At 40.8% G+C, this 18569-nt stretch overlaps 1 protein-coding gene across 6 annotated transcripts in view; it reads right to left on the reverse strand.

The window, feature by feature from the left end:
• The window catches only part of RERE (arginine-glutamic acid dipeptide repeats), a 216681-nt gene that overhangs the window by 87465 nt on the left and 110647 nt on the right, over positions 1–18569 (reverse strand). For 5 of the 6 annotated variants that reach the window (XM_051637085.1, XM_051637084.1, XM_051637082.1 and 2 more), the window contains 3 exons: positions 18417–18521; positions 2164–2212; positions 250–374 (listed from right to left, as the gene is read on the reverse strand). In XM_051637085.1, coding sequence (XP_051493045.1) covers positions 250–374; positions 2164–2212; positions 18417–18521 — 279 coding nt within the window. Of the gene's footprint in view, positions 1–249; positions 375–2163; positions 2213–12244; positions 12448–18416; positions 18522–18569 lie in introns of those variants that run through there. The other variant, XM_051637087.1, reaches the window with a different exon arrangement.

An 18569-nucleotide genomic window follows, 5' to 3' on the forward strand; every position in this document is an offset into this window, starting at 1 on the left:
TCCTATCCCATTAGCACATGCTGCTGGCTTTGCATTTTAAACCCAAAAGCCACAGCCAACAGAAAGGTTCTGTGTGATCAAATCAGAGCATTCTTGCCTCAAACTAAACATTTCAGCCCATCTGGTCGATATCCTTGGTACACCAACACAGAACAGGAAGGAGTGACCACAGCCAACTGCACACACAGGGCAGTTCACAGCCCCACCACAGCATCCTAAAGACCTTGGTAGTGTCTTGGCTGCAATTACCTTGCTGCCCTAAGGTACATTAGTAAGTCACAGTCATTGACTCCTGGCATCCACACAAGTTCTTCATGCTGTGTCACTGTGTCACCATCTGGGGAAGGAAATGGCTGCAGATCAGGAAGTTTAGCCTAGGAAATAAAAAAAAGGAAGAGTTAATACAGACATTAGAGTTGTTAAGGATGTTAGGAGGATGCACAAGTGTTCCTAATAACAAAGTTTGTAAAGTCTCTGGAATAATGTAAGTTTGCAGATGTAGACATTCAGACAGCAGGTGGTGAAGCTATTTGATCCAAGCTTCAGACAGAGGAAAATGGGGCACCAAGTCCCAATCTATTGACTCTACCCAGCCCTCCTCCTTCCAGAAGGGCAGCTCATTTTCTGACAACTATGCAGGGTTAACAGCAGCTCTCAGTCCATCACCAGCCAGGCCCTTCTGTGCACAGACCAAGTGCAAGCAAGACTGCAGAAACACCACAGCTTGAAAGCAAACCATGTTGTATTGCATATGTAGTCCTTCCTTGCACAGAAGTCAAACACTGCTGGACAATTTATCCTCAAAGAGACAGACAGTTTTCATTTGTCAGGAAGATGCTGTTACAACTCCAGCTTGCCAGACTAAACCATACTCATGGAACACACTAATAAGAAAGATGGCAAGAATATGGCTACCATGTGTGCAACATTTTAAATCAGTAAAAAACTCTGTGGAGTAGACACAAAGTTTAAAATTAACTCCTCAGTAAGTCATTAAAAATCTGAAGAGAAACAAAGAAATTTCCTGAGATAGCTCAGTGCAATGAAGTCTGCCACTAAATAAGTATTCCACTGTATCCAGAGACCCAGCTGGTATCTTTAGACATCTCCTGCCATGTGATGAGATAGCTGGGATCTCAGGGTTGTTTCTGGTTCTGCTACATCCGCAGGAAACTGTGCCTATTCCCTCAGCTCAAGTCCACTATGCAGGAGACTATTTCTACACTTCCCATAGAATGACTCAAACTACAGAGCAGAAAACAGCAAATATCTTCAGTCTGACTTGCTCCCATAGCCTTCAATCAACCATTCACGTCTCTTAAGATAACACCTTATACTAATTAACAGGAGGAGAATACATCATCTTAGTTATGACATTTGTCAGAACCACAGATGCTCAGCAAATGAGTCAAAGAACAATGGAAGTTTAAAATAATAAGAAAGCAAAAAGTAACAGTATTCTAAATCAGTGGACCTTCTCCCTTCTTTCCCCCCCCCCACCATAATGCATCTGATAATTATACCTTACAGCACAGGTGACTAATTCCTGCCAAAGTATTAGATAACCATTTCAGAAAGAAGTTGTTTTGAAGGTATCATTTACAGTACACTTATTATGATTAGTGAATAGATTACCACCGGTTTAATTGCCAAGAACTTTCTCCCTCTAAATGCAAAACATCCTTAAGAATGTTACTAAAGGTTCCATACCTTCACTTTCACTAACTGTTAAGCTATTGATACAGACAACATACTACCAACTTGACAATTTTACTATGAAAATTAAAATAACTACTCTGAATATAACTGGAAACACCATCAAATTATATTTTTATAGCTTATTAAAAATATTGTTTGGTGAAAGCCAGCTGAGGATGCATTCTTTTTTAACTCCAGAACGTGCCTAATAATAGCTGGGATTTTTACTTTATTTCCCATAGTTGCTCAGATTCCTTCAATCCTATTCTATAAGTAAATCAACAGCACTTCTACCAAAATCATTAACATATCAACATTTGACATATGAACATCTCATTAACTCATTATAAATCTAAAACACACTAATTCTATTTGAATGCATTCAATTTAAATAAATGTCCTCTTAGCAGATCAAGTGGCAAAAGCATTTCCTCTGGATATTAAAATACAAACAAAATCCCTTACCTGATGGCTGGGTCCAACTCTGATTTCACCCTGGGTACTGTTGAGCCTCCTAATATAAAAAGAAAAAAAAAAAACAGTTAAAAAAAAAGAATTACAACTAATGAAATTTAAAATTATATGGTGTATAGTTTGTCATTACACCTCCAGTGGAAATGGAAGACAGGCAAACTGAATGCATTATTAAGAAAATAAGAAAGGATATGTTAGGGTGTATGAGAGGCCACAGTGAAAATGACAAAAAATCAACAGGGAGTCTGGAATTCTTAGGGAAGTGGTTGAACAGGAGAATGGTGTGATCTGCCCTCACAGCAGCAGGAAAGCACTGGGCAGCTGATGAGGGGACACACATCTCCCTGCTTTGTGATGCTTAGATCTCATGCAACACAGAAGACCCTTTAAAAGCCTCCACAGTTCTCTACAGCTCTGAACTCCTCTGCTATGCAGAGAATCACCTTCCACCAAGCAGCTGACTTTTCCTAATATCATGCTCCTTTAACTGCTTATTTCAACACCAAGCCTAAGATCCTGCAGATAACATGCTAAGCACTATGCTACAGATCAACACACAGGAAATGCCACATTCCTCCTTAACATCTTTGTGGACATTTTCATTTTGAAAGAGAAAATGCCTTAAAAAAAAGTGTTTGGGGTAATATCTTGGAAGAACAAAGCCTCGCAGTCAAGTGGTAAAAAAAACAACTCCTCTTTTTCAGGCAGAGCTCATGGAAAACCATTCAAGTTGCTTTGGATCTCGCATGCAAAACTATCCAGCTCCTGTTTTAAGAAGTTAAAATTATTATTGCTGCTGTTCATTCATTTGCTAAAACCACATCAGATAGCATCACACAGAAGTAAGGAAAAACATGCCTTGCAACATTTGCAGAAGGAAATTTAATTCAATTCATGCAAAAAGGGCTTTCCTCCTAAATAACATACTTGGCACTTGTCTTTTTCCACTATTTTGAAAGGATATTTATATAAAAGACTTCAAGTTCCAAATGAACTGTCCTCCATGTAGCAATAATTACTCTGAAGGGTTCTGTGCTACTCACACCATTGACTGGAGTTACTAAAACATCATCACATACAGGGTAGAAGAAAAAACTGTTCTTTCTTGTTGCAGTAGAATTACCCTGGCAACAACACAAGCTAAAGGCATGTAACAGAAAGCATAATAACACACCTGACATGACAATTTATTTTTTCTTCCCAAATTTTGAACAGACTAGCAGAATAAATAAAACTTTTAACACTGAAGAGTGCCCTTTAACTCTTTTTCTTTATTAAATATATTACTGCAAGCACCAAGAAGGCACACAAACAAAACTATTTACTGGAAATAATTTCTCAAGGAATACAGTTGAATATGCTGCAATCTCACATACTCAGCTCTTGTAGACTATGCAGGCACTTGTGTCTGAACAGTGAGTGGTATTTGGGATAGTGAAAGCAGCTACCAGTCTGGAAATGTAAACAAGTCTCCAGGACTTGTGTAAAATAGCACTGAAGACACAACCAAATCCAAGGAAATTCCATATCCTTAAGATCAACATTCTTCTTTTCCTATACATTCATTTTTAAATGCATATCTTTTCTTTATATTCTGCATATTTCATTAAAAGAGAACAAAATTCAGAGCTGTTACAAGACAAACCTTTGATTTTAACACTTAACAAGACATTTAAGTGAGTCTCAACACACTGGCAAGGAAGAGCACACACCTGCACCTAACAGATCACCAGCTTTCATCTGGAATCAGCAAGCTTGACTTCATCTTGCAATTAGCTGTTACAAGAAGAATGACATCATTTTCTAAGGAAGCTGCCACCCTGCAGGGTTTCTTATTCACCCTCTGATGCTCACAGGGATCATAAGCAATGACTGAGAGAGTTTCCTTTAAACTTTAAAAATTTAAATCATGACCATAAACTGCCAGCCCCTAAAAAAGCTAACAATGGGTAATCCAAGTCATTAAATAGCATTTGAAGTCAAAAAGGTTACTGGAGGGTTTGACATGATCATTTGCATATCTTAAAGAACATTTCCACCTCAAAGTTTCCAAGTATACTGCGTGTGAAGTTGAAACTTCACCTTCCTGGCCATTCTGAAATGCTGTTCAGTGGTGCACACGTGGGTGAACTACACACTGGATCTGAATGGAACTTATCCAAGACAACGTGACAGGAGAACCTGCCAGGCAGGAACAAACACAACTTTTGCAATAGTCAAGCTTATGACTTGCTGTCTCTGCAATGCTGCCCTCCTGGTAAGCAGACCCACTCTAAAACAGGTGCCAAAAGCCTCCTGAAACAAATGAGAACGTGTCAAAATGTTTTTCTCCAATGCCTACTTTTGCAAGACATGATCCTCGTTTCCAGGTTATGCAAAGAACGGACTGAGCTAGAAGATCAATGTTATATTTACAAATTTATACATTAAATACCAGGCTACCTTTTGTTTTAGCTACAAAGTGTCAGAATTTTTCCCTGTGAGGAATGAAGAGGAATCTGACAAAGGAAAATCCTGATGTTCTTCTTTTATTTCCAAAATCCATTTTAAACCCAGGCACATCTCTGCTAGTCAGTGCAAGTCAAACTTCAAGCATGCCTATGCAGTTTCTGCCAGCTACAATGCTTCACAGCAGCCAAAGACCCAGCAAGTAGGTTTTTGTACTTAAAACAGAAATTTAAGCTATTTTCTGTTTAGCTAGGAAAAAGCAAGCGGGCCACACATCTCCCAACTCCCAGTTTTTCTTCAGCTGCATCACACTGAATATGATAAATAAAGCATCTAAGAATCAAGACTGATTAAAGGATGCTGAAGCATCCTAGAGGTATCAGCAAAGATCAGAACAAAGCTTTGGCTGGGACCTCTGCTCCAAATGGTTCATGTGGAGTTAGCTGGGAAACTCCACAGGGCTCTCCAACTGTGATTGCACAGAGGAAAATAGTGTGTCAAGAGAAATATTTCTGTGTGCCTTTTCATCTCTCATTTACCATTTCCTGACTACATTCACACCCCAAAGGTTCTCCCTGCCCCAGCCCCAACAGGTGAAGGACTGGGCTGAATCCAGCTGCTGTGCAGGAAGCCCTTTCAGATCCCACTGCATTGCACTTCTTTATTAAAAGGACACAAAGCTGATGCCTCTGCAAGGGCACACAAGCTGTTAAATAATTTTTACTGTCTCCACGTCCCCAGGAATGGGTTTGCAAATGGAAAGAAAATTCTTGCTATGGAAACTAAAATGCACTGTAGGTTTTTAAGCTGAATTACATTGGTGGAGAGCAATTACAATAATAACGGAGTGGTACTCCGTGTTTATTCTATGGGAAAGGAAAAAGAGGACCCAACACTGTATATGAAATGTGACACAAAAGAAACTGATGTAACAAAGCAGTATCCATAGCAACAACAACTTAATATTTCAGTCCTCTTCAGCTGCAGTGGATTAAATATAATGACAAGATGTTCCCTTTGAAAAGTAACCCGTTGCCATGACAACTTTGTATTCTGCAAAGTAAACAGGGGCTGGTCAGAAAGGAGATGGAAGCTGTGACTGAATATCAAAAAGGCAAGAAGCTTCTGTAGCAGAGCAGGGCAAAACAAGTACCCTCTGATCCAAGAGAGGCTTGTTCCAATCAGTTTGGAGAGAAGAGAGAGGACGTTCGGATCAGGAAAGCTTTGTCTAAAGCAACAGGGGAGGTTGGAGGTTCAAGGCCAAAAGCAGCAGCGCTGAGAGAAGACAGTTCAGGGGTGAGGATAAGAAAGGAACAGGAGACAGCACGTGGTGCTGCAGAGCTTTAATTTATCAGCTTTGGAAAGAAGGAAAGAGAGGAAGGAAGGCTGAGAGAGCCTTCAGCTCCTGCACCATTTCCAATAGAGAAACCAGTTTCAGCCCTCTCTGTTGATCACCCACCTCATCTGTACCATCTACCAGACTCACATGTTTTACTCAAAAGCCTCTGTCCATGAAGCTAATGCAGCACTGCAATGCCACTGAGGACTGGAACATGCCACAGGACGGAGTCTGAGCTGCAGTAAGGACACCAGATCAGCTCTGAGGATAACTGGGGGTCAGGACTTGCAACACCAGCTGCTATTACAGTATTTTCCGAGCCAGTCAGGATACAAGACTGGAAACTCCCAGCATAACTCGCCAGAGTTTGGAGGCAAAGGCAAAAGGCATTTGCAGTTTTCTGTACTGTCCTATCTTTGTCCTATCCTTGACATGAATCCAGGTCAGTCCTTTACCCAGCACAGGTAGTGAAGGTCTCTGCTAGGAAGCCAGACTTCTGAAAGAAACTACACAGGCTGAACACATATGGTGGACCTTCAAGGTCAGGGATCGTGTGTACAAGCACAAGGTGGAATCTCCGAAGCTGTGACACTGCCTCTTCATGTTTTCCTTTTTACAACTAAGTTCAGCAAGTAACATCCTATGCTGTAATTGCACATGTTTTTATACTGACTGACATGCCTCAGACAGGGGTGAGGGAGGTGGCACCACTGCAGTATCACATTGAACCAACTATGTTCTTCATCAGTTCATTCCACCAGCAAGAGACACGGTTTAATTTCCTGCTGTGGTCACCACACACTCAGTGCTTTCCACCAGATACTGCACTTCCACTAGCTTCTAGAAACACCTGCTCCTGGCCAGCAATAGCCCAGAAAACATGAAAATAATGTAATGCTACCACTAAGTTCAAAAAAAGCAGTAAAACAGAACACCACAACATCAACTTCACATATAGGACAGCATTCTGTGCTACCCGTGTCACCACTCTTGGGCATAATCATTCTTGGTTCTGTATACTGAGGTGATCTGAAATTAAACTAGAAATTAAACACAAAAAGGCTTTTAAACTAGCCAAATAACTCAGGCACACACTGCTCTTAGGTCTTTCTGACTCTCTTCAGAGCTCTCCAAAAAAGGTTTTCAAAACCAACTTGCTAAAAACCACTGCCCACTGCAACACATCCATAACACTAAGGCAAACCTCACAGCGTAGAACTTGTTCCAGCAATGAAACTGGAAGCACTCTCAGTCCAAGCAGCTCTCAGCCTTCTGGAATCCAGCCCAGAGGAGGGGACAGGACTCTGAAGTTGAGACCAGAAGGTCCAGAGACCAGACCATTGATTACTGTGCATCCAGCCATCACAGCGTGAGGACAGACTGTTATCTATAGAAGTGCACAAGAACAGTTGGCAAAAGTCATTTTTATATGACGAAAGATGAAAAAAGCTTAAAGCTAGGATATACAGAGGTTAGGAGGGGTTGGGGTTTTGTTTTTAATAAGCAATATCAAGCTATAGCACTAAACAATTGTATGAGATTTGAGTTTATTTACAAAGCGTGGTAAGAATATTGATGGCTTACTAAATAAAACCAGAACCAGATTAAGTGTGTAGATATATATTATAGGCAGAATTAGTTATAAATTGCAGTTATACATTTTAACATTGATGTAGCCAAACAGTCACTATTATTGGCAAGATAATCAGTTACATAAATTGAAGGCATGCTAAAGGCAATTTCTAGATATTTGTGATTTCTGTAAGATTAATATAATTCTGAGGTAGTTAGGAAAGTCTCAAGAAAAGGTTTTTTAAAAAATTCTTTTATGCAAATGGTCAATGCTCAAGACAAAAAAAAAAAGCTCTTCAGAGGCAGCTCTAAAAACATCTGGCAAGGATCATTTTGTTCCATCTCTAGAGGGACAAAACCAGAGAGAACAAAATTACTCCACTCCAACTTCAGCTGGTTAAGAAATAGTTTATCAAGGCTTGAAAAGGACTGGCACTACACTCAAGAGATTAATTTGCTAGGACATTCTGTTCCATTTTATTCCATGCAACCATAAAACAAAACTCAGACCTTCCCTTGCCATGCTCCTCATCCCATGCTACACAGGCTCCGTCTGCAGAGACTTAACTATAGAAGAGCAACCTCACGAATATCTGCTCCTCTGCAGCACTAAAAAGTCCCAAAATTTCACCACAGTGATGCAAAATAGACTGCCCACAAACACAAAAAGCCTCTGTCATACATCACAGTTCTGTTCTTACTTTGTCCAAGCTTAGGGCCACTGTTGGGAGACAGGATACTGAGCCAAATGGATCCTCAGTTTCACCCAGGAAGACCATTCTTATGCATGTTATGTTCTTTCACAGTTCAAAATACAAAAGGGACAAGCAGGTGTAGGTCACTCAATCCTTAACCAGAAAACCCCACAACTACCACAAACCCCTGAGGCAGTTGCCTAAGAAGGACAGAACTGGATCCACCTCCAACCCTTCTAAAAAAACAGCAATTCTTGCTTGTAAGACAGTGACTTACTCACACTGTTTTGTTTTTCTTATATGAGGATTGGTATCAATTTACAGATTAAACAATTACTTCCTAGCTTTTTCTGTTATTTTCTACATTTAAAAGCTTACTTCAAGTTAATCTAATGTGTCCAGCCTGCTCTTGTGCCTTTATCTTTTTTTTTGAAGCAAGGATTTAAAATACCTTTTCTAGACGTATCTGAATGCTCAGAGGAAACATTCCAGCTAATGGCCAGCCTCTAGTAAGTTTGTTTTGTTTAAAACCTGTTGTAACAGTGTGTTCTGATAATGATTTAAAAATGCAAAAGGAAATTTGTGTTCCCAGTGGAAAAAAAAAACCACCAAAAAACACCAAAACCAAACAACAAATTTGTATTTCAGTCACATGAATTTACATGGGAACATTTTTAGTGATTGCTCAATCTGAAGCAGGAATGAATAAACATGTACTAACAGTTGTACCTTCAGTACAAGCTCAAACCTGCTGACTGCAGACTCAGGCCTTGAAGTGGAGCACTCAGAGCTCTGCACCCATGCTGCTGTTTGGAGAAGGAAGTAGTTGCAGGACTGAGCCAGACAGGGAAAGCTTTTCCAAGATAATGTTATTTTTCATCAGGTTTATATATGAGGGGAAAAAAAATAAATTACTATACAGTCCTTAGAAGTACTGTCCCCTACTCAAAAGGCAGGATGGAAGTGACTGTAGTACAGCCATTCTGACAGCAGGTACTGCAAGGAAACCAGCATTCTCTCCACACAGGAATTACCTGTCTGGGTAATATTTTGCTTGTAGAGTTTATTGATCACCTCTCTGAAACTTATTTTCCAGTATTTGTTTACCTTCAAGGAAGACACCAGTATTTCAATCACAAGTTTAAATTAATTAATTAATTAATTAAGTGGAAACCTTTGCATGATACAAAGTTTTTTATCTGGCCTACATCTGACTTTAATAGAACCAGAATGTTACTTATCTGCCACCAACATTTACACTGACAAGTAAGTATCTCAATAACTTCACCATGGAATTATGTTGCTTTAAGTATTTAGCTTGTACAGTTTCTGAAATGGCCAGGCACCACCTCTGCACTTCCCAGAGTAAATATTCACTATTAAAACAGACTATATATATATACACACACACATACTTCATCAGCTCCATTTCCTCAGCACAATCACAGTTTATATGCAGGACAGTGGAACCAGCCAGCAACCCAGCAGTCAATTTTTTCCATAAAGCTTCATCAAGGTTAGCTGCAACAATCTACCACTCAGTCTCTTAGCGTGACAACACAGATCTCCAGCTTCCTTGAACAGCAGATACATGGAGAAGCAACATCACTGTGTTAAAGGTGATAAGCATGAAAAATGTGAAGCACAAAACAAGCCTGAAAATCCCCCTAGTTCTGTCACACACTTTGAAATACAAAGCTCTAATTGAAACAAATTACAGCCTAAACAATTGGAAGGGGAAGAGGTAATCTTACTGATTCAAGTCTTGAAACAAGCTAAAATTAAGCCAGAGCAAAGGGAAGTAAGACTATCAAGTGCAAGCATTTCTTCATCCAAAGAACAAAATTCAAGCACTTCCCATCATGTTATTTGTACCACCAGTCTCTGAACTGGAGAGAATCCTCTGGGCATCCAACCCGCTCAAAACTCCACCAGTAGCAGCAAGTGCCTAAGGACACTGCACATCACAGAGAAAGGGTCTTCTCAGCACACTAAACAACTTATCAGTACCACTGATAACTTACAGCAGACAGGTAACCTTAGTATTTCCACCACTAAGGGCCTCTCTGGTTTTGTTTGTTCATTGTGGGTTTTTTTGGTGGGTTATTTGGTTTTTTTGTTGTTGTTTTGGGGGTTGTTTTTTGTTTGTTTTGGGTTTTTTTAGGGGGGATTATAGGGGATTTTTTTTGGGGGGGGTGATTATGGTTTATTGGGATTTTTGTTTACTGTTTGGTTGTTGGGTTGTGGGGGGAGCTTTACTGGAGGGGGACAGGGTGGGCTGTGTGGAGGTTGGTTTTCTACTTCTATTGTTGCTTTTTTTAAACCAAAGTGTAAGGCTTTTTTTCACATATTTTTTAAATGCATGCACAAATTATCACCGAGAAACAGTACTAAGCAGACACCTTTGCAGCCTCCCCATCCCTTGATGCATTTCCTTCTGCTTTTCAGTCAACATTTAAAAGAGTTGTTAAGGACACAAGGTGTCATATCCCTGTGTTCCTGCAGAGGAGTGGCATACTCCTGTACATACTCAAATAGCTGCTTTATTAGGAATAAGTGTTTCTAAAGCCTAGGCCTACAGAGACAACTCTTCCAACTATGAGGTGATTCAGCCAGACCGAATTCAAGGGAATCGTGCCCTGTAATCATTAGCATGACCATGCTTCAGCCAACGGCAAAAGTGACCAGTAACCCACACTAAACTAGTTCTTGATTTTTACGCTCTATAACAGGAAATGGAAAATAGAATGATACTTGAGATGGCATACAGATATGGCACTAACATGGGCAAAATAACTCATCATTCATTCCTCAGCTACTGCCACGAGGAGGAAGGTAGCAACAGCAACACACACTGCACAGGTTAATGACCACGTGTGCAAGGCTACAAGTCAACCTACTGCTATATAAAGTTCCAGAGATGCCACTAGGAGCAGCAGAAACCATCCCCTCACCTTCAAACTCCATCCACTCCAGCAACTCACAAACAAGTTACCCTGACTGAAGCAATTCCCCTCAGCAACACCCCCAGGGTGCCCGGATCAGCTCTGCAAGCACCAGGTCTGAGCACAGGGCCACAGCAGAACAGCAACAGCTTTGCACAGGTTCAGTCACTGCAGCCACTGAGAACACCCTGCAGAATCAAGTGTAGCCTCATTCAACACACCCAAGCCTTCTCAAACCCACTGGTACTTAGCAGTGTCCACTCACTGATGGCTGTCCCACAAGAACCTCAAAGCCAGCTGCAACCAGACTTATCACTACATACAACTGTAAAGCCCAAGCCCTCTATTTTATTCAGACCAGTCTAAAAATGTGTTTTGCTGGCCCGATAAAGCCATCTTCTTGTTGTCATCTGACAAGCTTCTCCATGCATAAGTCAATTCTGCTGCATTTTAGCTGCATAAGTGCGATTTGCACCTGATGACAGGTGAGCAGAACCAGGCTGGTGTACTTTTCCTTTTGTTTTGTTTTGTGTTTTTTTTTCTCCTTAATGTTTGAGGAAGTAGGAGCAGGATCGATGCCCCTCGACTGAGCCGAGAACCACCCACCCACAGAGCAACCAATGGCTGCTGATCTACAGCCCTCTGGAACCTTATCTAAACACCCTGTTGCAGGCCCAAACATTTCCTCACAGCCACCTCGGGAACGCTGCATCCTGCCGAGCCCTCTGCAGCTCCCCACAGACCTGCCAGCAGGTTGGCACACGGACAGCACAACTGAAATGAGAACTGCAACGCGAATCGGGGAGGGATGGGGGGGATGGGGAGGGGGGGGACGGTGTGGAAATGATAAATAAGCCCCCAGAGGATCAAGGCTTTGCTACATGCACCCCTCAGGCAGCAGACTCCCTGCTCTCTGCCCTCATGCACCCTGACGAGTGGCTGCACAGACCACGAGCTCCTGAGGAACATGCAACAGTAATGCCATGATTTCATCAACATTTCAGAAGTCACAAACAACAGCAAAAAAAAACAAATCACCGTGGTTTAGGGGAGGCCAGAGTGACGTAGCCTACCTGCAGGGGCTGAATGGATCATCCATGACTATGACAGGCTCTTGTGGGTTTAGATGTTATTCCTGAACCCTCTTACTTAACAGCTAAAAAAAAAAACTCTGCCTTTTCCACTCTACCAACTCAAAATGGAGGCACATGCAGTCTGAAGAGACCTCGGAGAGCTTCCACTGAGCTTGTGCTATGACCTAAGCCTGCACGCAGAACGCAGAAACTTCGCCCTCGGACTGACAGGACTGAGCATGTGCTGTGACCCTCCCTCAGCCACACACCGGCTCCCAACGCAATCAATCTCGCCCCGCGGTTTCCGTAAATAAAGCAGCCGAGCAGGCTGGGAGCAGCCCGGGGTGCGGGGCCTTCCGAGGGGCTGCGGGACGGGCGGCAGCGCCCGCACCTCCCGCCTGCGCGGCTTCCCCTGCCCCCCCTTCCCCCGGTTTGTGATTAGCTCTTCAATCACGTTGATTTTCAGGCTCGGGGGCTGTCACGGATTCCAATCAGAGCAGCCGTTTTAACGTGCGCTCAGTTTTCAGGAAAGGAAGCAGCGTTATTCTACCTGCCGGTGCATGAGCACACTTAAAGAATAGGAATTCCCAGCCATGTTCACAGGCACCTGTGAACAGAAGGTGAACCCATGAGGAGCCAGACCTGAGCTCCCCTGCAGCGTCCTTGATTTTTATGGAGTTCCTCCTTTATTCAAGGAATTTACAAAAAAAAACCCAGCGGCTCAGCGATGCATTGACACGAAGGCAACAACCCTTGGCCTGGTCCTGAATATACCTGCCTCTGTTTTAGAGCACCCGAGATGCCTGGATTGACTGTGAGGCTGGAACAGGACAGAAAGTTTGTCAAGTTTTGAATTTTAAAGGACAGACTAAGCAGAACAAATCAGGCCACAGAACAATCCCAGATTTTCTCTCTTTTTAGAATAACCCAGCGAGAAAATTGTAGTAACACGAGGGAATACACCTTTCTTGCTGTCCATGTTACTTTACCTCCTACCCCTTTCTTGGGACCTTCACCAACATAGTCTGGCTCCTTCAACAAATGTGCAATAATAACTTAAAACATCCAGTAACTTGAAGATTTCAGCTACTATGGCTCTGTTGAAACTACCTGATGCTACTAAAGCACATTTATCATATGAAGAAGCCATTTACTAACATACAGGATAAAGGGTTGTTAAAAAATAAAAATTTAAAACAAACACAAGGAACTATGCTTAAAGTTCCTTTTTTTAAAAAAAAAATACAGAAACAGAATGAAGTTTTATAAAGTGCTTTTTAAAAAACTAAAATCCACCACAAGATTCCATCACGCCACTTCTGTAATACAAATTGTACAGGAGGCAAAATGTTCAGAACGAGACCGACCAAATTTTCTCATACTACAGACTAGAAAGATAAATACTTCAAATGTGTTGTGCAGGCTTTAACAGCATTTAAAAGGCCAAATGTTTTGAGTTCTCGTATCAACTACAGCTGAAGAGTATTTCTGGATTTGCTGTTCTGCTTGTTGAGTTGGGATCTCCCCCCACAAGTTCACAACATGAACCTGAGAAATCAAGTTTTCAGCTTTTATTCTACCCTGAAGTTCAGAGATAAACTGCTATGTGGGCACACAGAAATAGCATATCCTAATTATATTAGTAAGTGTGATATCAGACAGAAAAAAACAACACACAAGTTATACATCCATTTACCTAAGTGCAGTTTTGGGAGGGCTTTTTTGTCTATTTAAAGGGAATGAACTGCAAGGCCCTTCAGTGCACAACAATGCCTACAGACATGCAGTGATGGTGCTCAGCATCTTCCACAGTTCTTAGACAAGACTGATACAAAACAACTTTGCTGTAATTTAATAAGACACAGAGAAGCCATCTGCTTGACGTCACATGGGCATACCATGCAAACAGTCCCTGATTTCCCTGAACAGGAGGATTCCTGATTGTATTTAAAATTGCTAAACCTATTAAAAAAAAAAAAGACTTACAATATTCTGTAGGAATTGTCTTAATTAAAATATGCCACAAACTGTCACTGTTCTAATAATTGTAACTATAATAAAAAGACATTTTAAGGGTCTGATTTGAGACATAAGGATGGATACATTTAAAAACCTTTATGATCACTTCACCCTCTATCATTGCTCTAGGCATTTTAATATGCCTAGAATCAAAATATTGCAACTGCTAAAAATTAACCAGAGAAAAGGATCAAAACATAGCTCTGCAGTCCTCTTTAGTTCAGTTTTGTTGTAGATATTGATTTATAATTCAACTACATTTTTTTCTAAAGAAGGATAATTTTAAGAGGAAGCTTTGAACACCCTGCTTACACACAACTCCACACTGGCTTATTATTATTACTATTCTTATCTGCTTCTAGAACTGAAACTTGTACTCCACCCACTGTGTTTTCCATTTAAGGGAGAAAAAAAAAAGAAAAAGAAAGAGCTTCTTGATTCAGACTGAAAAAGAAAATAGGAAGCTATGAAGGACAAGAAAAATAAAGAGCAAGTCACCCTCATTTTCACTCTTGGGAACATCTCTCACAGAGACTAAACAATAATAATTTCATTCACTACATCACCAAACAAGAACACTTCTAAAGAAGATTAAAAATAAAGTGAATGTTGCAGAATAAAAACAAAGATGAGATCTTGGCCTTCCCAAAACATCTATTCAGAAAATTCCTCCCATGACTCGAGTGTTAGGTATTATTTTGTTCTACAATGTAAAACAACTCTGGGGGAGAATAATGTAGATTCATGGCCATGAAAACTGTTTGTAGAACAGTATATTATTTCTAGTTCCAAGCAAAAATTCAGTAGTGCTTAAATCTATGTACATTCACAGATGTTGGTGTCAGACAGAACTTGATAATGTATTTATTTACTCCTGAGATCAAAGAACTGATTGCCTAGTCCATGGCAGGAGGCTGCAAGGCCAGGCCACCACCACCAGTGGCCCTTGGCCTCCCACAGCCCTGAGCAACAATTCAAAGCCCTTTCTATAATTCCATCCAGGATGTCAGACTACAAAAGGAAGGACTGGAAGATGCTCTTGCCAGAGCCAGCTACATCTGGCACTCAGCTACAGCTAGGGTAAGAACTAGAGTTGTAGTGAATGAGTGGCAAGGTGTGACAAACAGCTGAGGACAAGCAGCACCTTCCATAGCATTCCTGAGCCTTGCTGCATCTTTATCAGGCAGAGCTGATTTCTGACTCAGATACCAACATCACCAGCTGGTGCAGTTACTGATTTTCTGAATCAGTACATCAGGTCCATTTGTCCATTAATGCTTCTTGACTGCTATTCTTTACACTTGGAAATGCTTCTAGAGTCAGGCCAGACACAATTACCTAGCATCTCTTCTTTAATAAAGCATTTTGTCTTGTCCAGCCATTTGGGGAACCCTGAAGTTTGAGTGGGATGCCATGTTAGTGGAATTAGTCAGTGTTAGAGCAGCCACTTCTCTGAAGAGATGTGAAATTAATTATTTTGAAAGTACTTAGTCTAAAATGAATTATCTTTCTCCACTGGCTATGCAAGAGCCAGGAACATCAGGAGCAGCTCGATTATTCAAGGTGACAACACCCAGCCTCTAGCTTTAAGATTACTTTAGGTTTTTATTCCACAATCAGATGTTTCTCACAGGTGTGAGAACTACTGAACCACATGTAATCTTTTCCTAACTCGGTAGACACAAAGAAACCAGAACAGCTTGATAAACACAGTGAAGAAAAAAGTTACCCCAAAACACAGTTTACCACTTCCAGAGCACAGAATGACCAACAACAGGATCATGGTTGATATTTCCCCAGCAAAACCTCTAGACAGCAAGCTTGCAAACAGAACAGAAAGGGCCTCTTATTACACATTCACCACATGAGTGTTTTAGATGTTTTTGGGGTTTGAGCTTTTTGCGGGTTGTTTTGCAAATTAACCACATGAAAAAAAAGCAAACAGACTCCCAACACACTGAGCTGCATTTGAGGGCCCTGGAAAAGTATATGAGCTGAACAGAAGATAAAAACACTCCAACAGAAATGTATCTTTGTAGATGAAATCCACAGCTCAAGTCTGTCTGATCTAACAATGTATCACACATTTCTCCAAGTCAGCTGAGGAGTCACCCTGCAGCGTTCAGAACCTTCTCCACAACATATTAGTACTTCAAACTACTACAACTTCCCTCCTTTCCACATGAAACAAAACACTACATTGGAAAAGCAGATCAAGCTCAAGACCAACTTTTCCTTTTATAGACAAACCACTAACAGGTCATCCTGAAATGTGCATTACAATACTTCCAAAAGCAAAATAAATCTAGAATTAGGTATTCAAAGAAGCACACAAAGCTGTAACAAACAGGTCAAAAAAAAAATCAAGCAACCCAGGCTCAGCTCCTTTTTCTAAGCCCCCTCCTTCTTCCAAGGCAAAATACAGACTTCAAGAGCTAGAATTAAAGAGACCCTGGCTGCAACCAAATGAAGAAAATCCTACACTTCGAGTTCTGGCTAGTCTGAGTAATTAGCTGATCACTAAGTGACACGCTTTGTCATTTCATTGATCTTCTCAGCTCAGTCATTTTCTAACAGCTGGAAGCATTAACAGCTACTTCTACTCAGAAAGTGGGCTTAGAACTGCACTGACAACTTGCATAAATGGCATTTCATAAAAGAAAACATCAATTAAACACAGAACTTGAACACTAATACAAATAGTTCATTTAGCATTCACACCCTTAAAACTGAAACGCATTAATAAAAGTGACAACTAACTATATGGGTTCAAGCATGGTGCCAAGTATCAGAGGGGTGTACAGTGACAAATTTAAATAAATGTCTTGCCTCATCAAACTGCTCCAAATGTTAAAAAATTATTCTAACATATTGTGTTTAAAATATTAGAGGATTTCATGTTCTTTTACCAGAGCTCAGCACCATACAGTTGGGACTTACGCTGGCAGCACCTACTGTGGATGTAAACTGAATTTATGAAGGAAGTTTACCCCATCCAATACCCTGTCTCACACATATAGACAGTTTAAGACATTTCAGAGGAAGGTACAGGAAGCCTCATAAATAGGCAATTACATAATAATATGCCCACACAGGGAGTTTCTTCCTAACTACGAGCACTTAGGAAGAAAAGAAAGTGGTTGGCTGTGCCCTGAAGCATAAAGATTCCTATCTGCATTAAAAACAGTAAATCGACAATGTAACAATTCAAATATTTATTATTTATATGCCTATCTGATTTCCCACTTAATGCTTTTCTCCACAGTATCTCTAGAAATCCAGGTCCACAAGCTAATTATGTTTTCTGCATTGAAAGAAACAATACAGCTTTCAGTCAGCACAGACCTTGCTGAGCCCTGTTCCACATGATTAATCTTTCCCTCAAATGCTCATAGAAATATGCCCCTAGACAGCAAACTCTTTCAGGCTGGCATTTCTAAGGTTTTCTCTCTGTTGACAAAACTACAGAAATGAAAAAAAATAAGAGATATGGTTTGGACATGAAAAAGAATGAAGGTCCTGCCTAGTGTCAGCTTTGCTTTCCCAACAGCTGATAAAGACTGGCTGGACAACTTCCAAGCAAACTGAAAGAATTGCGAAATGAAAACATACCCTCTTCAAATATGTATTAATTCCCAAAAAAAAGATCTTTCTGTACCTCTAATTTGCTCCAGGCCAATGAAGCATAAACTAGGAACTGCTGATACAGGCCCCAACGTGAGTATTTACACATGGAAGCACGAATTCCCACGCTTAAAAAAAAAAAGCACCTAAATTCCAACATTGCTTACTAGGAGATTAAACCTATTTTTGAAACTATTTTCCGGGGTCTGCATTTAGCCAACGAGACAACTAAGAATTCCTGTTAATGTCTGCAACCTTTAAAAAGAATCCACAGTTCTAAAAACTGGTTTTGAAGCACTGTTATCTACCCAGAGATGCACCCGGATATCCTGACTCGTTGCACAATTATATTATCTACTGTTGATTTTTCTCCTAGACACACACTCAGCAGGAAGAGGCAGCTTCTCTTCCACCCCACCTTCCTGTCAGCATCATACTTCATTTTAACTCTTCTTCCCTTGAGTTGTTCTCCTGTTGCTACAGGCTCAGATTAGTGGCAAAGCTTGCCTTTAAAAGTCACTTCACTTACCTTGTCTCTGGATTATAGCCCAGTATGTAGAAAAATGAATCCACTCGGGCTTTAAACTCTCTAGCAGCAAATATGTCAGAGAAATGGGAGATATTACACTTCCCTCTGAAAGAAAGAGGGAAAAGGGTATTAGAATTCTACCTTGAATAACAG

The sequence above is a fragment of the Apus apus genome, chromosome 20, assembly GCF_020740795.1.
Source record: "Apus apus isolate bApuApu2 chromosome 20, bApuApu2.pri.cur, whole genome shotgun sequence".
Classification (NCBI taxonomy): domain Eukaryota; kingdom Metazoa; phylum Chordata; class Aves; order Apodiformes; family Apodidae; genus Apus; species Apus apus.